Source organism: Melanerpes formicivorus, unplaced genomic scaffold (assembly GCF_026170545.1).
Source record: "Melanerpes formicivorus ecotype bairdi unplaced genomic scaffold, bMelFor1.0.p_v2 SCAF_25, whole genome shotgun sequence".
Lineage (NCBI taxonomy): Eukaryota > Metazoa > Chordata > Aves > Piciformes > Picidae > Melanerpes > Melanerpes formicivorus.
In genome coordinates this window covers 12,614,520-12,638,802 of record NW_027142377.1, presented here as the reverse complement: position 1 = coordinate 12,638,802, position 24,283 = coordinate 12,614,520, and the positions used below count along the sequence as shown (strand labels likewise).

The following is a 24,283-nucleotide window of genomic DNA, read 5'->3' as shown; positions in this document are numbered from 1 at the left end:
TCCACTTAAAAGTAAAATGATAAGCATCCAATTTTAATATTTATAGTTTTGCTCTTGCCTCTTTTGCAGTTGAGCAGTTGCCATGGTTCCTATTGGACTATCTGCTTTAGAGGAAAATGTCATAAACAGACGTGAAGTCACGTTTCGCTTTTGAAGTGTACTACATGTGCAGCACCCTTGGCCATTGCTTGAGTTGGTCTGTATTTTCCACTGGCTCCCTTCAATAACATTGAATCAGAGGTTCAACATTGAATAAACAAGAATTGCAAATATTAATGCAGAATATAATTGGTAAATTAGAGGCAGGGGATTAAAGAGCAATAAATGGAGCGATTAGATTGTTGAAGGGTGTGTTTAAGAGTAATTAATTATTAAATACCTCGTGAGGTTCAGTTAAATGTAGGTGCCAACATGCACCACAGGCACATTTCAACTGCTCCAGTCTGACAAGCTGACAAGACTTGTTCTCCCCAAGTTTGTTCAAAGACCAAAGGGAGCAATAAAACCTTCAAAACTGATGATAAAGAAATGGGACTGAGCGGAGTATTGCAATGGGGAAACAAAGACAGATGGGGAAGTAGGAGTGCTCCACTGAACAGTACTACCATAAAGCTAAAGGTTGGCTGCTGGAGATGAATGTAGCTGAGCTGAGTAACATTTGGCAACAGTTCAGGCTTCTTTAGTTTTTTAGTAAGCCCACTCCAACCATTCCAGTGACCTCTGAATTCATGTAATGAGTCTTCCCCAGAGTAATGAAGTAAAAAGTTAACTTCCACAAGACATTGCCTCTTTGTAAAATGCTGTTTAAAATGTGAAAAAGTTACCAAAAGTATCTGAGGGGTGGAAAAAGAATAAAAAGTTGTTACTTAAACAGAAACAAAAAATCCTTTAAACTCCTTGCAGGTCTTGAACACAACTTGAATCGTTCTGTAATGGCGCTATCTGCCGTGTAAGTTAATCAGACGTTGCAGCATGAACCTGTCAAAACAGCACTTTCCTCTTTTCTAAATGGAAAAGTTGACAGGCTCTTTTAGTAAATGGCACAATTTTGCAGAAAGTACTAGCTACGTATGTAAAGCACATTTTTGTCAGGAAATAATAAAAACTAGTGAGTTCTTTGGGAGATCCAACATACACAGCTTAAAAACATGGAATAAAAGAGCCTTGCTCAACCATAAAACTATATCTCCTCCTTAGAATCATAGAATCATTTTTGTTGGAAAAGAACTTTTAGGATTGAGTCCAAGAACTATCTTCCAAGTCTGGTGCTAAAACAGATCCTTCAGCACCACATCTCTGCCTCTTTGAAACTCGTCTGGGGATGAGGGTTCAACCACCTCCCTGGGAGGGTCTATTCTAGTCTTTGAGAAACCTTTCAGTCAAGAAGTTTCTTCTAATATCCAACCTAAACCTCCCCTGGTGCAACTTGAGGCCATTTCTTCTTGTCCTATGACTTGTTACTAGTCAGAAGAAACTGACCCCCACCTCGCTCTAGCTTCCTTTTAGGGAGCTGTAGAGAGCAAGAAGGTTTCCCTGTGCAACCAAAATTAATTCTTAAAAGGTTCACAGTTATGCATAGCTTATATTAAATGAGAGATACAAACTTGTTTACAGCTTCAGTGTGTAAAAGTCTACCGTCAACCATCTGAATTTGAGCTTGACCTTGAAATGTGCTGCTTTCCCTCTAGTAGGCTGCTCTTCTGCTGCTCTTTTTCTCTTCTGTCACTCAAGTAGTTGCTGCTTCTCACTGATACTATTTAGAGTGATAGGTCTAAAATAGATAACTTGCTGACAAATCACACAGATATGGGCTAATGCACTTCTGACTGGATTATGTACGTTTTTGGTGGCTATATGGACATGTTTTGTGAGAGAGGGGCTTCACAAAGTGCATGTGCCTGCATTCACACTGATGTCAACACCAGATCTTTTAATGATAGCTTGTGGAGGTGACACATATAAACAGAGCTGCTTTATTCATCAATTACTTTAAAATAGTGTCCATGATGACATTACTAATTTTACAAATTATGGCTACAGATAGAATGGCAAAAGGCTTAAATAATGTTTGAGACCAGCATCATTGTTTGGTTGGGGTTGGTTTGTTTGGTTGGTTGGTTTTTTTTCTGCTACATAATGGTTTACTCCTGATGGGAGACCTCTTTGGTCTATACAACTACCTGAAAGGCTGTAGTGAGGTTTGGGTCAGTCTCTCCTCTTGTTCTGTCACCTGATACTAGGGAAAAATGGACTGAAATTGTGTGAGGGAGGTTTAGGTTGAATATTAGGAAAAAGTTCTTTACTAAAAGAGTGGTCAGGCTTTGGAATAAGTTGCCCAGGGAGGTGATGAAGTCACTATACCTGAAGGTGTTCAAAAAACATGTAGGTATGGCATTTCATGATGTTGCTTAATGGCTATGGTGGTCTTAGGTTGGTGGTTGGGCTTGGGAAAGCCCTTTATGATTCTATGAAATACTGTTTTCTTGCCTTTTTATTTTTCCTAATGGAGTAATAACTGTTATTATATGACCACCTATTTATCATTGAATGTATGTTTTATCTTGAAGGTGCAAACATCATCCATTTGAAATTTGCATATCTTATTCCACAGTGACTTCACATCATCATCTGTCTGTACTGTGATGAATCCGTGGTGGCTTATCTCGTTTCATAATGTATCTCTTTACTTGAGGATAACAGTATCATATGGTGAACAAATTGCTAGGCAGCATTAAGCTGGAGACTCCCTTCTAGACTTCCTGTTTTCACATGGTGAGAATAACATCTCTCAGTCAAGACATGACTGGGAGGGGAAGATCTTAATGCCATCTTCTTCTTTCCCCCTCCCCCTCTTCCCCGCCCCCCCCCCCAGTGGACACAAACTGGAAGCCAGGAAGTTCCACCTCAACGTGAGGTTCTACTGACAGGGTGCTTGAGCACTGGCCCAGGCTGCCCAGAGAGGTTGCGGAGTCTCCCTTTCAGAATCCATCTGGATGCGTTTCTGTGGCCTGTTACAGGCAATTCTGCTTTAGCAGTGGAGGTGGACTCCATCTCCAGAGGTCTCTTCCAAACTCTACCATTCTATGCTTACAAATTGATCAATTTATAGAAATACGAAACTTAGCTATGTTCCACACACTCCATTGTCAGTGTTTTATAAGCAGGAGGTCAGAAAGTGATTTCTTAGTTTTGTGTTCTGGTTTTGGTGTTGTGTTTTGTGGGGGTTTGTTTGTTTGTTTATTTGTTTTGCAGTCATGATAATACTATTTGTGTAATTGAAATAATAGAGAAGACTAACATCAGTCCTCCTTCTGCTTTGACGTGTTTTGTCTGCCCTGTTAAGAGAAGCAGTGGACACTATCCATACAAGTACCTAACTAACTATTTTTTTTGTACATTCTATTATCCTGCTCAGTTACAAGGTTCCTTAATCCATATTCACTGTAAGGAGCTTGCAGAGTAAACGTAGCTTCTATGACATGTACAGGACTGCCTATTCAATGTGATGGTTTTTTTTTAACAGCTCCTGGCATATTTGTCATTCTGAAAACAAAACAAAACAAAGCAGAACTACAAAACCAACCAACCTAACAACAAAAACCACACAACCAAAACCCCCAATAATAGCCATGAAGAGATTTATTTTTCCCAGCTGCTTTTCATACTTGGTAAAAACATCTAAACCACAATAACACTTAAATTCTTTCGTAAAGCGGTGTCTTTGTGTGTTGCTTTTTGTTTGTGTTTTCTTCCTTCTTCTTAAAGCAACATCTTCAGGGAAAAAAATACAAAACAAAACACATTATTTAAACATCTCAACAATGTTAAGTAGTCTGGTACACCCATATTTCATTTTTCATCTGTCTTGCAAATGGGAGTGAATGGGCAGGTGTTTTATGGAGTATGTGTCTGTTCCATTTAGTCACCGGCTTTCTTCACTCCCTGAATGTGTACTTTGGCTGTAGCACAGCACTTTACCTGTCACTTGACATTTTAAAATTCCTTTTTTATTTCAGATGTAGTTTCTCCAGAATACATTTTCAACACCTTGTCCAAGTTATATATATTTCAAATAGCTATTACTGAAAAAATTACACTTTCAGAGGGTGGTTAAAATCTGACTGCTTTGAAGTTTGCTGTCTTTGTTCACTGAAGCCTCAGGGAGGTTAGTATAAATATGTTCTTATCTTAAAGATTTCACCAAAGTACCTAGAATTTGATGTGATGAGTTTGGGCTATATTATCTGAGAACCTTTGGTACAGAAAGAACAAGGTCTTACAGTCCATAAGGTTCCAGTTACTGCAAAAAAATATACAATCAGTAAATCTGCTTGGTAGGATCATTAGCAATCCCTTTTTCCACCTCCACAACTTTTAAGATTTGTTCATGTTGGTTTTGACTGAAAAAGCACTGAAGTTGTTCTCAATTAACTGTTTCCGTTCTGAGATGTTGAACACAAATGGAATATTTCTTAACTTATTTTTAACTGCAATTCAATGTTTAATTAAGAACTGCATTTTATAGGATACATACTTATGAAAATGTTCCTACAGCTTTTTAATAATTTCTAACTCTTATCCAAGTTTCCACCTTTAATCAAATGCTCATTTATATTGAAAGCCTTTTTAGAGAAAATGTAAATAAATGTTTGTCAGAAGGGCAAATAGTTCATCAAGTAGATGGCACTGACACTTTGACAGCCACTTTGATGCCTCTCTTTAGTCTGGGAACCTGCAATTTTATCTGTCAGATGTTTTAAAGCTGCTGTCTAATAGTAAAAAAAGTTCTAAGTTTTCCCTCAAGCCAGAGTTTCCAAAATCTGATTTTTAAGGGCAAAGGAGCACCCTTATGGTTTGTTTCCATACTTTCTGTGCTCTAATTTTACAGAGAAAACATCTGTCTCTAAACCTGACTAGTCAGATTTTGCTGATGTCAGAGCAAATAGGCAAAATCTGAATCTCCTTAGTCTTCCTTGCAAGTTCCTTTCCAGAATTTTGCCCTAAGTTAACTTGAACAGGTTTCTAGTTTCTGACCTATTCACTTTGAGGTCTGTGGTGACAGGTTGGACTCGATGATCCTCGAGGTCTCTTCCAACCTTAGTTATACTGTGATACTGTGATACTTACTTAATTGCATGCTCTGTATGAAAAATGTGTGCAGTCCAGAGCGTTTTCTGAATGCCTGTGAGGTGGGAAAATGGTCAGTGGGAGTTGGGTTGCTTAGTACAATCCAAGACTTCACCAAGGTCTTACAAGACTTTAGCTGTGATATCTAATCTGCTCTGAACTGAGTAGTATCATCTTTGTGGCTGCTGTATCTTACATTTTGCCTGACAATCTGAGCTATTGTAATGTACTGCAAGAAAGACTATTCAGGTTCCTGTTTTCCAGTTGGTTTGTCCTTCAGCTCATAATGTAGATTGAGCCATTTCAGAGGGAGCTAATTATCCATCATGTCCATTATTTTCTATATGACAGGAGCCAGTTTTGTGACTCTTGAGGGAAAAGAAAAATCTGCACAATGGTACAGCAGTGTAATGCAGGAAAAAATCTACTTTTCACTTACAGGCTGTCAGGCAACTTAAGAACTCAATGTGCTTTTACAAATGAAATTGTTGTAAACATGTTATCTTTCAATAATATATTTTGAATATTTTTGAGTAATTTCAGAACTGAAATCAGTTCACTAATGTATGCACTGCCTTCGTGTAAGAGCACGGACACCAACAGAAGGACTGATTCAATCACAAGAATTCCTGCCCCCATATGTTGTTATGCAAAAGTTCCTACATGCAGAGCTGAAGTGATTCAACTACTCCAGCTGTAATATAAGAGTAGGAAGGCTCTACAGAGGGACCTGGACAGGCTGGATTGCTGTGCCAAGGCAAATTGTATGGGACTCTACAAGGCCAAGTGCTGGGTGCTGTACTTGAATTGCAGCAACCCCATGGAAGTCTACAAGTTTATGGAAAAGTGGCTGGAAAGGTACTCAGTAGAGAAAGACCTAGGGATGCTGCTGGGCAGCTGGCTGAACATTAGCCAGCATGTGCCCAGGTGGCCAAGGCAGCCAACAGCATCCTGGCTTGTATCAGGAATCCTGTGGCCAGCAAGACCAGTGAAGTGATTGTCCCCCTGAACTCAGTACTACCAAGGCCACACCTTGAGTACGACATTCAGTTCTGGGCCCTTCACTATGAGAAGGACATTTTGATGCTGAAACATGTCCAGAGGAAGGCAACAAAGCTAGCGAGGAAGTGGCCTCAAGTTGCACCAGGGGAGGTTTAGGTTGGATATTGGAAGAAACTTCTTGACTAAAAGGTTTCTCAATGATTGGGACAGGCTTCCCAGGGATGTGGTTGAATCCCCATCCCTGGAGGTGTTTCAAAGACCAGAGATGTGGTGCTGAGGGACATGTTTTAGCACCAGGCATGGTAGAGTTAGATAATGGTTTGACTTAATGATCTTCAAGGTCTTTTTCAACCATAGTGATCTGTGATTGTTGATTGTTTGTTTTCTAGCAGTTTTATTTTTGTGCTTTGGCATGTATATCTAAATGTGTAAAAATATACTTCACAAGGCATAAGCCAAATGGTTACAGTGCCTGTATATCACAATCAGTTCTCTGCACTGGTGGTCAAGTCAGCATGATCTTTTAGATGAGCAAGGTATGAAATAAGATTTGTGTGCAACTGCCAAAACAGACTTAGCACCAGCTCCAGAAATAATTATTTTAGCACTAATATTCTTGTTTATCTTGATTATGAGACTAGTCTCTGTATGCTTTAAAAACAGGAGTTTGAGTTCTGGACAAATTTGTTCATCCCAGATAATTTATTGTTTTTAAAACTGAACATGAACTATATCTGCACTTGCCCCCTCTGAGATGTTGTCATTGCCTTTTGAAGAGTGGTTTGGAAAACACATGCTTTATCTTCAGAAGTCTTTGTCTGCAGAAGTCTAATTCAGAGAAATCACTTAATTTGCAATACTCACATGACCTGAAAATTTTCTTCAGTCACAGGACATTACAGAAAGCTTTCAGTTGTTCTCAGATTTCCTGTTTGATTTCTGGTATTTTCTTTATAAGCTTCTAGCTCCTGAAGAACGCTTGTTTAAGGTCTTGAATCTGGTTATTGTTTGACTAGTTGGCTTTTTTTGGTCCCCCACAATATGTTAGTACTTTTTCCCTACTTGGAGTTTACATTCTCCACCTCTGATACTTGTAAATATTTTTCCAGCTTCTGCATTTCAATAGATTTTTTTTTTTTTTTTTTTTTTTGTGGTGCTTTTTCTTGTCTCTTCCTAAGTGGTTTCATTTGACATCTGAAACATGCACTACGTGACACTACTATGTAGCATTGATTAGAGTTTTGAAGCAGACAATTTTCAGGCACCCTGACATTCAGAAAGTTCATTTTCCCAACGTGTTGTGGGACTGGAATATTTTTGCTTGATGTTTTGAGAGGTGCACATGAATGCCAATAATCAATCATATCTAGCCCATAACATACAGAGCCTGCAGTAATTAAACGAAACATTACTGCTTACTTTCTAAGGATTAAGATCACACAGATTGAGAACCAGCTGTTAATCACTTTTGTTGCAAGGCTAATGTTATTAACAAAAGCCCAACAATCTACCCCAAGGCTGCTTTTTAACACAGCTTTTGGTGGACAGGCTGTGATGTAAGCAACAAAATGGACTTTTACATTTTGCATTTTGTGAGCAACCTCTCAAACTTCTTCTACCTTGAGTTAATACTCTTGCTTTTAGACTTCTATATGCCAGTTAAATTCAAGAAAAACTCTGTTATGAGTTGCTGGAAAGTGATGTTGTCACAGCACAGATAATATTCTAAAAGCTTGTAATGCTAATATATCTTTTACAAGTGTATGTCATGAAATGTCAGTGCATAATATTGTCATTAGTGAATGCAGACATGGAAAAAAATGCAGTCTATGAAAGCAGTAATTTCTCACATGCATATTTAAGACATATTCTGTGCTTTAGGGTAAAAATACACTCAAAAATACTCAGGAGTATTTAAAAGATATTAAGACAAAGATAAGCACTCTTACTATTTGCTTACAATAGGCTGGGTTTTTTTCTGTAGTTTTTGTTGAGTGTAGCTAGTTTTTAATAGGAGGTGAAAGAAGGTGTGTATCTTCCAAGTACTTTTGAAAAGTTAGCTAGCTATTATGTTAATTTAGTTTTATTCTAGGCTAAAAAAATATGTTTGGGTTTTTGTTTTTCAATATTGAAAATAATACACTGTTAAAAATTAACATTGGCAGTTGCTTTCTAGCTGGAATGAAATTCAGACTGAACTCAGTTTTACTTTAATCTGCGATATGTCTCTTCAAGCTACTTTAAAACACTTCCTTTCAGGCACACATGAAAGGTGAAGGGCTGGATCACTGGGGCAGACAAGTTTCGTCAGCTATAATTGTGCAGCAAGATTCTGGAGCTGTGGTTCATGCTGCAGTTGTTCTTGTTGAAAAGTAAGGCAGAAGGTGGTAGGCTGTGTGTATGCACATAGAGGATGTGAAATGAGAGTTGCAGCCCATGAAATGACTGGTCTGGCCATCATAATCCTGGCTCTGAAAGCAAATGTGGCATTGTGCATCATCTTGGATCACGTCAGGAGTTAGATGGAGTGTGAGGTAGGTATTGTATTTTAATGGGAATTGATGAGCTGCAGGGAGACTTTCTGTATAAGCAGTGTGATGGAAAGTGCTAAGCTATTTAATTGGCCACTGCATATTTCATTTGTTACTTGGTCATCTGGTAGAGATGAAAGTTCAGGGTGTTTTTTATTGTGCTGCTGCTAAACATATGTTATGATTGTTTGCCAGAGAAATGGTCTGGGTTTAGGCTGTATAATGAGCTTTCTAGAGCTCTGCTTTCTGTTTCACTGAAGCACAGTGTGGTAGGTCAGCAAAATTAACAAAAGCTGCAAGTCCAAGTGGGGTAGTGATGGCACAACCTCTGAAGAGCAGTAGAATTGTTTTATTTTTTCCCCAAGGCAGTTCTGCTGCTTGCAATTGCTTGCTGCTTTGCAGCATGTCTCAAGCAGATGATGTTAGCACAGTGCTCATGTGTTTATCTTTCACAAAGTTGTAGTGATAAAACACTCACTTGTGCTGGAAATTTGTGAAAAAATTCCAAATGTTGGGAACATGAAATGTGAGTTTCTGAACATGTGAAAATTATTAAAGCTTTACACTCTCATTGGACTTTGTTTCCTTTAGACGTTCCCAGCAAACACTAAGGACAAGGTTTATCTGCCTGGAATTAGACTCTTGTCTGAATTTTTTGTTTACTGTATTAAAGTAGAGAGCTATTGTTCCCTTGCAGGTGGATACATAAACTATCAGGTAGATCATGGTTCAGAAGATGTCTGTTGCTCACCCTGGCTTTGCAATCTGAACAAATGTCTCTGATGTGGCTTTCTACACTGTAACCGTTTGGCAGGATCCATTTCAAGTTCAACATGCCTACATTGGATGTAGGCATGGCCAATGTCTGTATCTCATTATAATCATGAAAACCTTCCATCTAGAAAGGACTTGGATGTCCCCAAAGGCCTCCTGTGTCAGCCTTACATGTGTGCAGGTTTTTAGGTATCCTAAGTGTCATTCAGTTCAGAATAGGTGTTTTTCTCCTCTATGCAATGACTGTAAAGATCTGAAATTACATAAGTCTGCTTACTTTAACAAACAGCTACAATCTGTCCTAATTCCACAGCTTGTGTAAGTCAGATAATAATCTGACTGACCAGTAGTGGGAAATTTGTGCATAAGAAAATAAAGTGGAATTTCTTTTCCACTACTTTTTATACGAAAAACTTGACTATTCTATATAGTTTATTAGTTGTGAGTCCAGTGATATGTAACTTCAGTCTTGTCCTAAGTCCATCTGTCTTGACCTGAACAGAAATTTAGACAGAAAAAAAAAATTCTGTAACACCTGTGTTTATTTGTATGTTTTAAAATGTGAAAATGTAGGGGGTTGATTGTAACAGAGCTCTGTACCTGAAAGGCAACGTTTATGAAGTGTACACCCATTTTTTTCTGACACAGGGGAAAGAATATGTCTAAGTCAGGAGCCACATTCCACCTCTCCATTTCTTGCTGAAACTGGAAAATATTCACATCCATTTATACCTAACTGTCTGCTTCCAATGCCGTTCCGTAGTAAGTTGTGCAGTTAGAGGACATCATTCAGTTTCAACGCTCCTCTGCAACACTACAATGGAGAGTTGTCTTTTCAGTTTTGCTTTTCTGTATATATTAATGTCTACTTCAAAGACCAGTTAGCTCATATTTTAAAGTACAGAAAGGCCTTTTATGTCTAATCCATTTGAAGACTTTCCACTTTTTGTATGAAACGATCATTTATTTGCATTTTCTGTATTGAATGGGATAGAGATTGTTATTTATCATTACAAAATGCTCATATCATTCTATTTTTTTTCTGTGCCTTACTTTCACAGACTAAAACTGGTATTGCCTTGCTGTATGAAAAACTATCCCAAAATGCTTATGACATCCGACTGAAGCTTACAAAAGAGGTATTAACAATTCAAAAACAAGATGTCGTCTGTGTTAGTGGGAGTGATCGCAGTGCAAATGTAAGTGCTTCTATATTTCTGTGCTCTCCACTGTGCACTTTAATGTCTTCTGCAGAGATCGGTTTATGCTGTTAGAGTGTGAGAGTTGTTAGTGGGTAATAGAAATACATTGTTGGGGTGCTTGTGCATGCATGCATTCTTGAATATAAACCCATGCTGTATTTCCTATATTCTGATTTAGGTAACTTTAACTAAGAGAATGTCTTTAATAACTGAGATTACAGCATTCTTCTACCACACACCCTAAGACCATTAAGTGAAGAATACTTCTTCAATGGGAAGTATTTCCCATTGAAAGCATTTTAAGAGTAAACTAATACACCAGTTTTCTTCATTTCTGTATCAAGCAATGACAGGATTTCTGCTTAAGGGCATTGAGCTGGCTGAGAGAACCTTTGACACGTATTTCACTTTACTGGTCCATGCACAGATGGGGCTTAATCAGTGCCAGCATGTATGTGATGCTTTTTTTTGTGCCCGCAAATTCAGTTATGCCACTTTTCAAAACGTGTGGTGTCCCCAAGCTGTGAGGGACCTTCTGTACTACCATTTGATAATGTCACTAGAAAAACTGGTAGCATTTTGCATAAGCAATACAGCAGTGCTGTCTAGGTTATGGACATCCCCGAAGAGCCCATTGAATTTCCTTGTATACACAAGCATTCCTTTCAAAACTAAGTGTAAGCATCCCAGATTTCACCAGTTAAAATGAATTTCATGAACTGTACTGGTAGTGAACAACTCATGGCAGCCTCCTCAGGGGTTGCCAAGAGGGAACCTTCCTGTCTGATTGCTGTATTGCAAGTCATGTAAATAATCTGGCACTAGGGGATATAAAGAGTTTATGCTAAGAATGAAGAGCCAAAAAAGTATATAATGGGTATCCTTACATACATGTGTGTTATCAGAGACAGTCTGCCTCTAAAGTACAAAACATGTCTCACTCCTGTCATAGTAAGTATTTATGTAAATTTGGTATCACATAAAATTAATTTGAAATAGCTTTTAGTAGTTAGAAACATTATCTATTGGTTTGGAAACTTGTCTTTGGAACTCCGTGGAATGTGACTTACTCTTTAAAATGTTCAAAAAGGTTCTATCAGTTGACAACTAGTGAGAGGTCACTTAGTGGAGTCAGTCATGTTTATTTCTGGTTGGTTTGAAAAATACAGTCTTCAGTCAAAAGTGGTCAGCTTGTGTATGACTTTTGCTTCTCTGAGAAGCATGAAAAACTGCAGCTTTTAGCTACAGGCATTGCTGGTAGTGCTGAGAACTTGCCTGCAAGTTGTGACTGCAAGAATCATAGTAAATATCATGTGAGTGCAATATATGTTGCCTGTGCACCTAAGGATACATCACTGGTCTGAACTCAATGGTATTTAAATGCCTTCTGTGTAAGCTTTCATAGAAAAAGGATCAAAAATTCTGCCCTGCTTAGTCCCAGATTACTTCCTGATTGAATCGGCATAGGCTGGCTGCCTCTGAGAAAATGTTAAATATATATATATATATGTGTGTTGATCATCACTTGATCACTCAAGAAATAATAAGAAAAAAGTAGTCAAAGAAACCCCAAAACAATAAAGAAATAAAAAGCAGCAACAAACTCCCAAACCTCTCCCCCAGCACAAACTTGAAACTGAAGCAGTGCATAAAGCCGCCCTAAACACCCCACTAGGTCTGCCTTTTCCTTTTAAAAGCAAAGTTGGATTGATTTTGATTAATTTTAGTTGTACTTTTGGAGTACTCAAAATAACATTTCCAGGCGGATGACATGACAGAAAGACAAGCTCTCATAATACTTGCAGAGCTGGATTTTGAAAGAAATTCATGAGAATAAGAGTCCTTACAGCAGAGGCAGGTCTGGCATATATACAACGTGGGTAAGTCTGGAGAGGACTGACCCCTGAGACTGTGTAAAATACAGGCAGTTTTTCCAGGTTATAGAAATAGTGTAAATATGTATAAATGAGGGAATTTCAAGCATAATTCACATGTTAATTTAGGTTTGAATGTGTGGCTCTAGCTATGAAATCCATCCAGAAGGAATTTCAGCTCATACTGTTGTTGGATAGGGTGGTCCTGTTAGGCTGACCTTTCCTGGAAAATGTTAACATTTTTCTCACTGAAAACTCTGAAAAGTAAATTTTAAGGCTGTCATCTGTTGTTTTTCTGTGTCCCTTGCAAGATTTCCACAATGTCCCTTTCTGAAAGTGTTATCTTCAATCCTTGTGAATGTCTGTTGTCAAACTCCAATGAGAAAAGCGGACTAAACTGTGGCTTCATGGCAATATTCACTTTTTCTGTTTTATACTTTGAACCAAACAGACTTTTGAAATCCCAGCATTTAATATAAAGGCAAATCAAGTGTAACATGAAGATGAGTACAGTCTTTTTTGCAGTACATAAATTGCTAGTGTATAGGAGCTCAAAACCAGAATTTGAAACCAGGCTGAAACAGCTCTTAGTTCTTTAGCACAGTTTTTTGGTAATTCTGGACTTTTACAGCTACACAAGGTAAATTCCAAGGAGATAAATATTTTTCTTTTCAAATGGTTCAAGAGAGTAGCAGAGTAGAGGGGAAGGGGAAGAGTCAGTTTCCTTGTCTTATTAAGCCACACTTCTGATGAAGCCCAGGACAAGGTTGGTCTTCTGAGCTGCAAGTGCACACTGCTGTGAGAGTTTTAGTAGCAGTTTATAATCTTCAGCAGCTAGGGGCAAAATACCTCACTGTGATGGAAGCATGAGCATGTGGTATGCAGGATATTGATGGCTGCAATCTCTACTGTTCATCTCTGGTTTTACACCAACCAACATGTGAAATGTGCAAAATGAATGCAAATTAAATTACTCAAAGAACAGCTGTGTTCTGGCAGGATTTACCTATAATTCATTGTAAAAAGAAGCTTTTTTAATTGAAAGAAATCACCTTAATTTAATGGGAAAAGAAGGAACTGTAATCTTGATATGTGGTCTTCTACATGTTACCTGTACCTAGAAATCCATATTTGTAAATGATCTGCATTGTCATCAGTCTGAGTTCTCTCTCTCAGGGATATGCACAGATCTGCATCCTTTACTAAAATTTCAGTTAAGCTATTACACCTGGAGCCATGACAGACTATCAGAACTGGTCTTACACAGAGTGGCTGAGGGAACGGTGTTGTTTAGACTGGAGAGAAGAATGGAGAGAAGGAGGCTGAGGAAAGATCTTCTCCCTCTCTGTAACTACCTGAAAGGAGGTTGGAGTAAGACAGGTGTTGGTCTCTTTGCCTTCATAGCAAGTAATAGGACAAGAGGAAATGTCTTCAACTTGTGGCAGGGGAGGTTTATATTGGATGTTAGAACTTCCTGACTCAAAGGGTTGCCAAAGACTGGAGGTGTTTCAAACAGGCAGCAATGTGGTGCTAAGGGATATGGTTTATTGCCATGCTTGTTAAAATTAGATAATAATTGTACTCAATGATCTTAAACAGTTCAAGCTGCATCAGGGGAGGTTTACAGTTTGGAATATTTCCTATAAAACCTGAATTTAGCAGTGTCTTACTTCAACAGATACCTGACACTGAATCCTCTCTATCTCACCCCACCTTTTTTTTTTTCTTTTTTTTTTTTTTGGGGGGGGGGAGGGGGGTGTCAGGGGGAGGGGTGAGGAGGGGATGGGGCAGGATGGTGTCTTTTTGGCTCAGGTAGGCAAAATGTTATGAATCTACGGGTTCAAATGAAGGACTACATGGAAACTAGCCTACTGTGAACTATGTCAGTTTGTGGTTATTACACCAAAGTAGTTCTTTCATTTCCTCCTCGAAAATCAAGTTGCAAAGTCAAATATTAGACAATTAGAAATACACAGGGTGTTGTCTCTTGAATTGTAGCTTTGTGTTGTCTTTTATGTTGGAAGCTATGCAGAATGAATTGAGGGGTTACAGGAAGAAAAATGTAGCCCCACTATCTAGTAGTGAATGATCCTTGCCCTGAAATAGAGGGCACAATATAAAGCACATAATGTCACATGCATAAACTAACACAAAGTTAACACTGCTGATCAGGAATTAGGTGAATCTGATCTAGTGTTCAATTATGATGTGTTAAAATGCTGAACATTCAAAACTAAGGCTGGAGCTGGTCAACAAAATAGTTTAAGCAGAGAAAATTCACATAAATACATAGAAAAAGCATTTATTTAAAATTATGAAACCCTAATTATTTTCATTCTTGCTCTCTAGAATAAGGATATTTCAATCAGACTGTGAAACTAATTTATATGGGTGTACCTAAATATCATACTGCTTACTAGCATTTAAAAATGCCCAGGAGTATTTCAGTAAAGCCATGGGTAGAACTAAATTGGAATTCTGTTCATGAAATAACATGGTAGATCATGCTGTAAATTAAAGTGTTTTGGTTTTTTTGAAGTATCTGTACTTTTTTAAGGTCTCAAGGCCATATTGCTAGTAGAAAAAGGGTATTAAAAGATCAAGTTATGCTGTGTCACAACTTTAAAATCTCATCCTGTGTCTCTAGTCTGAATGTGTGTTCCACTTCAAGTCACTGAATTCACGCTTTCGTAAGTTTTGGTTTTGTACTAGGGAATTTACTTTAAAACGGCTTGATCATCTCTGAAAAGGGCTTAGAAAAAGCCAAATACATTTAACTCCTGGCATCTGTTTCACTGCTACACAGATGTCTCAGGATTTTTGGCATTCCTGTGGCCCTTACCTGCTACTTCTCCAATTTATTTGCACCATTCCCCAAACGAGGGTATCAGTGTATTATTTAAAGTGTGTGTTTCACTGCCAGATACAGAAAGAATTTGTAGTTTCTCTGATTCTTCTTAGTAGTCTCCTGATGATGCAGGATTTCACTAGTGATTTTTATCTGTGGCATTATACAGGAACATTTTCTCTCATGCTCAGCATGACTCATGTTTGATTTATTTACTAATTTTGTTTGCAAGACAACCTTTTGCTGATAGAATGCTTTTCTATTTGTTGTATCTGTGTTTCTTGCTACAAGGATGACCTTGGAAGACCTTGCCTTTGAATGTCTATGCTTAGAATCTCTCCTGCTCATCATTACCTTATCGCGTGCTGTCTCTTACAAGCACTATTGCAATTAATTTAGCCACTGTCACTATCCTATGAGTATCATATCCACTAAATAGTAGCTTTAGCTCAATTACATTTTGATTTGGAATCTTTAAGCTAGCTGATATAGATGTGCTTCAAATACACTGTATTATTTGGAATAGGTTTAAGTTTTTAATCTGTTTTTTGTGGCATGTAAGATCACTGTCTCAGGAAAGTAATTGCAGCACTGGTATTATGTCATTGTGATTTGGAAATTTTATAGCAAATATTAATGTCATTTGGAAAAGTAATTTCCTTAATGTTTCTCCTTTTTAAATGTTGAAGAACTATATTTACCATTACTCCATAGTGGAATGGATGGTTCATTGCCAGATTTGCAATCATCTATCCTTAAAGCATTGCAGTAAAGTGAAGACCTATGGCTCTCTTTAGATGTTTTTAATATTGACTCAGTGTTAGCTTGCTTCTAATCTTCTGGAATTGTACACTACTAATTTTTTTTATTTGTATCTTTACATTCAAAATCAGTAGCAAAAATCTCTCTGTAGAAAGTCAAATGTGATATTTGGTCTTCTATGACGTGGTCAATAGAGCAGATAATGTATGGTCATAGGATTAAAATAAGGTTCTCTAAATTGGTCTTTATTTTGCTCACCTTTTGGCATTTTGTTTTGCAGTTGGAACATCCTTAAAAGCAGGGTTTTTTTTGCCTTCCCTCCCCTTTTTTGATGTAGCTGTAATTAAAAAAGCTGTTATGTAGGCAACATTTATGAACGTGTTTCACATGTTCTTCCACAGCGCCTCTAAATAGGAATATTCAAAGCTCTGCAATAAGCAACTTTGTGAACGTGTAAATATCATTGCAATATGTTATGTAAATCTTGCTTCATAGGGCTACACATTCAATTACTGTCAGTATTATCATTTGGCATGTATCTACTGACCATGTAAAAATTCATGTTAGTTACAGTGAATGTGTAAGACACTAATAAATAATACCTGCCTCTGTAAAATGGCTAAAGCTGTCCATGTGTTGTATTTGTACCTGGTGTCTAAAAATGCTGAAGAAATCTTAACTGTCAAAATATTTATTGTATCATCTTTACATAATGGGATGTATTGGAATAATTGTTTACAGTGTGTAAGCCTAGGTGGAGAGAAACAGGATTTATGTCATAGAAAATGACTTGGAAATGAGTCACTGATTTTCAAGATAGTCATGTTCTAGGTCAGTTCACATCTGAACTCTTCCAGTGAATGTGGTAGTGTAGATTAAAAGTTTTTTTTATACAGTTCAAAATGAAGAAAAGAACCCATGAAACAACCTCAATTAGCACAGGTATCAATAAAGCTCAATTCTTGCCTGCAATGGAGTCATGCAGACCTTCTGATAAAAATAAGGTCCTGTCTCTCATAATAGAGTAGGTTTCCATGTTTAGCTCAGACTAAAGTAGTGTCCTCGGGAACAGGAGAGAGAAATTTTGGAAATGTATGGAAGTACTCTTTCACAGAATCAGTTTGCTGTGGATTTTGAAGTGAAAACCAGTTTAGAAACATCTTTGGTGCTTACTCAGATACTGTGTTTTCACTTGATTTTATTTTTTTTTCCTACAATTTTTTAAAGCATAGAACTGTTACACTTCATAGACAACCAGTTGGTGGCTTGGGCTTAAGCATAAAGGTATGGATAACTTCTTGCTTCTTCTTGTACTTTTCAGTGTGAATAAATTGCTTCTGCCTTAATTGAGGTCTCATGGTTAATGCACCTCTTTTTGCAGGGTGGTGCTGAGCACAAAGTGCCTGTCGTCGTATCAAAAATATTTAAAGACCAAGCAGGTAACACAGATTTGTGATATTTATTTATATACTGTGTGGTGGGGCTTTTTGGAAAAATCAAGTGATTTTTAAACTGGGAACTAAAAATACATGTATGGCTCATTCTTTAAAACTGGGTATGCATTTCAATAAAAGGCCCATGTACCTTTGTGTTGAATTTAAAATCTATAATCTTTTCACGATTTTAGGACCTGCACTTGAAATTTTACTGAGAAGTAATAGTTTCAGAAAACCTTTTACTGCAGTAAGGCTGTTGCAAACAAAATATTGAAAGTTACTCGTGAAAACAAAACTATGACAGAACAAATTGATTGATGTCACTTTGAAAACCCAGAAGACAAAAAAGATACTAAGTAGATTTGGTTTTACCCCCATAAAAACTCACTGAGCCATGATATGGCTAACTGTGTCTAGCTGCAAACAGCAGAGAATGCTAGAGAATGATTTGTAATGTTTGTTATGGTGATGATGAGACAAGATCTAAATCAGTGTAGTCCAACCCAGTTAAGTGGTAGTGACATTTATCTAGCAAAAAGAAGTCAGAGAGTTGTGGTCAATATATTCATCAACGACCTGGATGAGGGAACAGAGTGCACTGTCAGCAAGTTTGCTGATGACACAAAACTGAGAGGAGTGGTTGATACACCAGCAGGCTGTGCAGCCATTCAGTGTGACGTGGACAGGCTGAAGAGATGGGCAGGGAGAAATTTCATGAAGCACAAAGGCAAGTGCAGAGTCTTATAACTGGGAAAGGACAACCCCATGTTGGAGAATGACCTGCTGGAGAGCAGTCTAGTGGAAAGGGACCTGGCAGTCCTGGTGGACAGAAGGATGACTATGAGCCAGCAATAATGTGCCCTTGTGGTCAAGAAGGCCAGTGGCATCCTGGGGTTTGTTAGGAGGAGTGTGGTTAGTAGGTCAAGAGAGGTTCTTTGTCCCCTTTATTCTGCCCTGGTGAGGCTGCATCTGGAATATTGTATCCAGGTCTGGGCCCCTCAGTTCAAGGACCTCAGGGAACTGCTTGAAAGTGTCCAGCACAGAACCACAAATATGATTAAGGGAGTGGAACATCTCCCTTATGAGGAAAGGCTGAGGGAGCTGAGTCTCTAGCTTTGAGAAGAGCAGACTGAGAGGTGACCACATGTATGTTTATAAATATATAAATGGCAAGTGTCAGCAGGATTGAGCCAGGCTCTTCTCAGTGATGTCTAAGGATAGGACAAGGGGCAATGGATGCAAGCTGGAGCATAGGAGGTTCCATGTAAACACAAGGAAAAACTTATTCACGTCAGGGTGACAGAACACTGAAACAGGCTGCCTGGAGAGGTTGTAGAATCTCCTTCCTAGAGACATTGAGAACCCACCTGGATGTGTTCCTGTGTGACCTACTCTAGGTGATCCCACTCTGGCAGGGGGCTTGGACTAGATGACTTTTTGATGTCACTTTCAACCGCTAGCATTCTGTGATTCTGTGTGCAAGAACCACCTTTGGGGGACTGTGTCAGACATTGGACTGATCTTGGATAATTGGAGAATTGCTTTGGAAAATAAATCATAGAATCACAGAAAGGCTTGGGTTGGAAGGGACCTTAAAGGTCTAGTACAACCCACCTGCCATAGACAGGGACACCTTCCACTAGATCAGGCTGCTCAGAGCCCCATCCTACCTGGCCTTGAATTTTTCTAAGGATGGAGCTTCTACCATCTCTCTGGGCAATGTTTTCTGGTGTTTCACCTCATCCTTGTAAAAATTTCTTCCTTGTATCTAGTTGAAACCTACCCTCTTAGTTTAAAGCCATCACCCCTTGTTCTGTAACAACAGGCCCTGGTAAAACTACTGTCCCCATCTTTCTTATAGGCCTCTTTTAAGTACTGAAGGATTCAATAAGGTCTTTCTGGAAACTTCTCTTCTCCAGACTGAACAACCCCAACTCTCTCAGCCTGTCCTCTTAGGGGAGGTGCTCCAGCCCCTTGATGATCTTCGTGGCCCTTCTCTGGACCTACTTGAGCAGATCTATGTCTTTCTTGCTCTGTCCTTCAGTAAGCAAAAGAACCATTGCATGTGAGTGGGTAGTGCTTTCTAAGGTAAATTAAGGGTCTTAACTGATTGAAGGAAAGGCAATTTTCTTTTCAGGCAGACATGGACACGGGAACTAGTTTTTTCTTTCCTTGTGGTGGTCTCAGATATGCTTTTGTCATGTTTCTCAGATATACTTTTATGTGCTCCCTGTCTTGTTTAGAACGAATGTCCCATTTCATGTAACCATTCCTGCAAACACAGCACTGTGACCTTCAGTGCATGTCCTGCTCCTTGGAGGACTGAGATGCATTGATGTGATCTTTTGACCTCATTAATCTCTCTTGCTGCTTTGTTGCATTGGAGATGAAACATATTTGCTTGGCATCATGTTCAGCCTTGTGCTTTACTAGATCATAGACTGTGTTTCTCCTCTGCATTTATTTCAGTGGTACTTACTTTGCTTGAAATTATTACCCAAATTTGATAACGTATTTTCAGCAGATATCTCATGAATATTGAATGGATTGGCAATGCCAGTGTGCTGTTGGAAAGACTACTTCAGGCTTCCTGTGTACCATATTTATATTTAAGTACAGTTGTTCTTTTTATGATATTGTTTCTGCAGTAAGGAATAGAAGGTGCTTTAATGTCAGTTGTACTATTGTATATGAAACAATGATAGTGCCCTTGAATACACAGAAAAATAAACCACACTAAGACAGTAAGTACCTAATAATAAAAATATATATAAGCCTTCAGATCTAGGGATAGTAATTCAGGAAATTAATTTCCAATGAGGAAAACTATCTCCCTTCCTTTTAGGATGTAGCACTTTAAATCAAGGCTAGCAGTAAGTTTGTATATGAACTATTTACAATGCAGAGTTTTGTATGTTGTAGGCAATTTTTCATCAGCTGCACTTATTTGTAGAGTAGCAAGTGTAACAATTTTGTAACTCAAATCTGAAAATTTCTCCTCAGAAGATACTTGTTATAAGCTCTTGCAATGCCATGTCCAAGGAATTTCCCACATGAGCAGTGGTTACAACTAGTACTGACCTAAGCAGCGGAGGAAGGCATTTGCACTTCGGTTGTTGAATAGAGTGAACCTTTCAATTGTTTGATCTCATTATTCAACACAAGCATTGCTGTAGTGACAGAGGTAATAAAAACTATTACAGGCAATAGTACAGGTAAGAAATACTATTACAATTTTGACTGGTTTAAAGACCTCCAGCTGTGATTGCTGTGTTTATAACTTTCAGATTAAGTTATCCTAGTTCAATTCAATGAGAATTACCCTGGACAAACTCACTGAAATGAAGACAGAAGCACAGTTCAAGAGGGCAGTTGTATGTTTCTGAAAGGCAAAAGGGTAATAAAAGTGGTGAAGAGCCTGGAGAACAAGTCTTATTCATAAGAGTGGCTGAGGGAACTGGGATTGTTAGTTTAGGAGGCAGATGGGATACCTCATCACTCTACAACCACCTGAAAGAAGGAGGTTGTAGTAAGGTGGGGGTGAATCTCTTCTCCCTAGTATCAGGTGACACAATAGTCTCCAATTGTGCCAGGGGAGGTTTAGGTTGGATGTTAGAAAAAGTTCTTTACTGAAAGAGTCCGGCATTGGAACAGAATGCCCAGGGAGGTGGTGGAGTTACTGTCCCTGGAAGTGTTCAAGAAATGTGTGGACATGGCACTTTAGGACATGGTTTATTTGCCACGGTGCTCTTAGGTTGACAGTTGAACTTCATCTTGGAGGTCTTTTCAACCAAAACCATTCTATGATTTTAAGTTGTCGTTCAGTGCAGGAGACTAATATCCAGTGCATTACAAATCACAGTAAGGTAGTCCTTTTTCCTGAGCTTCACGTTTACATTTTTCTGTGGAGTCTGTCTTTCATTCTAACAGGAGGTGGTTGTTGTTTTGTTGGGGTTTTGTTTGTTTTGTTTGTTGTTGTTGGTTTTTTTTCACACAGCCAAAGCTTTTGCTAAAGTTAATTTTGGAGAGATTAGTTCTGTGCCAAACAGAATGAGAACAATTAAATACAATCATATGTTATCAACTTGAAAGTTAATTATATAACTAACTACAGAGTAATTTTAATCCCATAAGTAATTATTTTCCTTCCAAAGCAAGATTTTTTTTCTTATATATCAAACTATATAAGCAACATTGCTAATAATCTCCCAGGTTGTCATAGAATCATAGAATGCATTGTGTTGAAAGGGACTTTAAAAACCATTCTAGTCCAACACCCCTGCAGTGAGCAGGAGCGTCCCCAACTAGATCAGGTTGCTCAGAGCCCCATCAAGCCTGAAAAGACAATCTTGACATCGAAGCTTCTCAGTAAAATTTCTGAGTTTGATTCATGCTTTCTCTAGCTGTTGTTTTGTTTTAACCCAGTGTTGCTTGTACTGTATTGTCTATTTGAAACTGTCTGAAGACAGAGTAAATCACTGTACAATAGTTGGTGCTAATGGCTTCTAGCTGTGTGTTATTTTTATATGTGTTTGACTTAGTATTAACAGTTTCTTTGCAGTAAAGACTGCAGTAGAGTTAGTCAAATAGATGTAGAGTCCTATTCTTAGAGATGTGTAACTGAATATTCTGAACTTTGAAAGAGTCAGATCATTTAGGCTTACTTGTGCAATGAATCCATAGGATCATCTGTCAGATCTCTTAAATGTATTTGAAAGAATCCTTATATGCAATATATGTGTAGCGACGAGCTTTCATGTGTTTGCATTTTTCTATCTCCTATTTGTGTTTGTAATTACTTAAGAATCTTTATGAACTTGTGGAATCTAAAGGGTGGAGACTCTAAGACCACACGTACTTTGAAATGTAACCTCATCATACATCCAAGTGACTTACTGCATAGAGTGTTAGAAATTTTGGTTGTGTAAACATCAAGCAGTCAAATTTCTATGTTGTGTTGCTAACTTAATAGTTCTGCAACTTTCCATTTTTGTGAGACCTGCTGTAGTAATCTGTCTACTGCTGTGAGCTCTGTTCACATCTCCTATCATGTATAGAGGCGGACAAGCAGCCGTGGTGAAACACAGCAGTGAGTTTAGCTCACTGAGATACAGTGAAAATAGTTAAGTAAAAGTAAATAAACCTTAGATAGCTTTCATTTTGCTAGTTTCAAAAAATGACTGCTCTTCAGAGCCAAAACTCATTTAAAAATGAAAGTATTTTCCCACCTTCTAGGTGGGAAATAAGTGACTTGTGTCCCGCATTCTGCTGTACTGGAAAAATCTATTGTAAAGTGTTTAATCCATTTTTGACTGGGGATGTTGTATACCCTGGCAGGATTGGAATGAACTCAGAACATTCAGCCACCGGAACATTCTTCACTGTATATAATGAAATGCATTAAAATAATTCATAACCTCTGGGTATAATGAAATTTGGGGTTAAATACTTGTAAGTTTCACTTGGAAATTATGTTTCATTGTAGAACTGATGGTGTTTGTTTTGGGTTTGTGGGTAAGGTTTTTTTTCGTTGCCTTTTTTTTTTTTTTTAATAGAGTTTAAGAGCTTCATGAATCTAATGCTCATTTTTAACAGAGAAAAACAAAGTGCTCCAACTTTAGAGCAATTTAATCTTTTTTTCATTCCTTTTGGTTCAGTTATAAATCCCAGAGACAGTACATTAGCTGTCCAGCTCTAGATTTAGGCAGTTGTTTATGTGCTTTCCCCAAATGAGGGTTTATATGTGTGTCTCTAAACATGTGTGCATTAGGTTTCTGCTGCTGAATCATGCTTTTCTGTTGTTTAAAGAAATTGTCTTCAAAAAATATGTTAATGGTGAAATTATTATGCATGTGAAGAAGATCAGCTTCCAGCAAAAGATTATTTGTGTTTCTTCACAACTATTTTAAAATATAAAGTCTGACTGGAAATTGTACTTTAGTTCTATAGGGTTTTGTGGTGAATGCTCTCTTTGGAAGGTGCACTTTGTGGTTTGTGTTGTTTTCTGTATAGCTTAAGCTGAAGAGAAATCAGTTCTCTCTTGCCAGGCCAGACCAGTTTTGTCTTGTGTTAATTTTGCAGATATGATACTTTCTATGCAGCCGTACAAAATGCCAGTGAAAATTCTCTTCCGTGGGATGTTGTCAGCTTTTCAACAGTCACAGGATCACAGGATGTTAGGGGCTGGAAGGGAGGGTTGGAAGGGACCTCCAGAGATCGAGTCAACCCCCCTGCCAGAGCAGAACCATAGAATCCAGCACAGGTCACACAGGAATGCACTCAGATGGGTCTTGGAAGTCTCCAGAGAAGGAGTGGGTGGGTTGGATTGGTTGATGGGTTGGACGTGATGATCTTGAAGGTCTCTTCCAACCTGGTTTGGTTTATTCTAAATAAAGGAGAGTACACAACCTCTCTGGGGAGCCCATTCCAGTGCTCTGAGACTCTCACAGTGAAGATGTTCCTCCTCATGTTGAGGTGTAACTTCCTGTGCTGTAGTTTATATCCTTTGCCCCTTGTCTTATCACAGGGTGCAACTGAGAAGAGCCTCTCCCCTCCCTCCTGACACCAAGTCCTCAGATATTTTATAGACATTTATTAAATCCCCTCATAGTCTTCTCTTCTCCAGACTAAAAAGCCCCAGGGCTCTCAGCCTCTCCTCATAGGACAGGTGCTTCAGTCCCTTAATCATCCTGGTAGCCTTGTTCTATAACCTTCCCAGAGTAGCTGC

The 24,283-nt window shown here is 38.3% G+C and overlaps 1 protein-coding gene across 1 annotated transcript in view; it reads left to right on the top strand.

Annotated features, from left to right (window-relative positions):
• Positions 1–24,283, top strand: part of SNTG2 (syntrophin gamma 2) — a 102,729-nt gene that overhangs the window by 1,554 nt on the left and 76,892 nt on the right. The window contains exons 2-4 of the mRNA XM_068153401.1: positions 10,496–10,633; positions 17,348–17,404; positions 17,502–17,559. Coding sequence (XP_068009502.1) covers positions 10,496–10,633; positions 17,348–17,404; positions 17,502–17,559 — 253 coding nt within the window. The remainder of the gene's footprint in view (positions 1–10,495; positions 10,634–17,347; positions 17,405–17,501; positions 17,560–24,283) is intronic.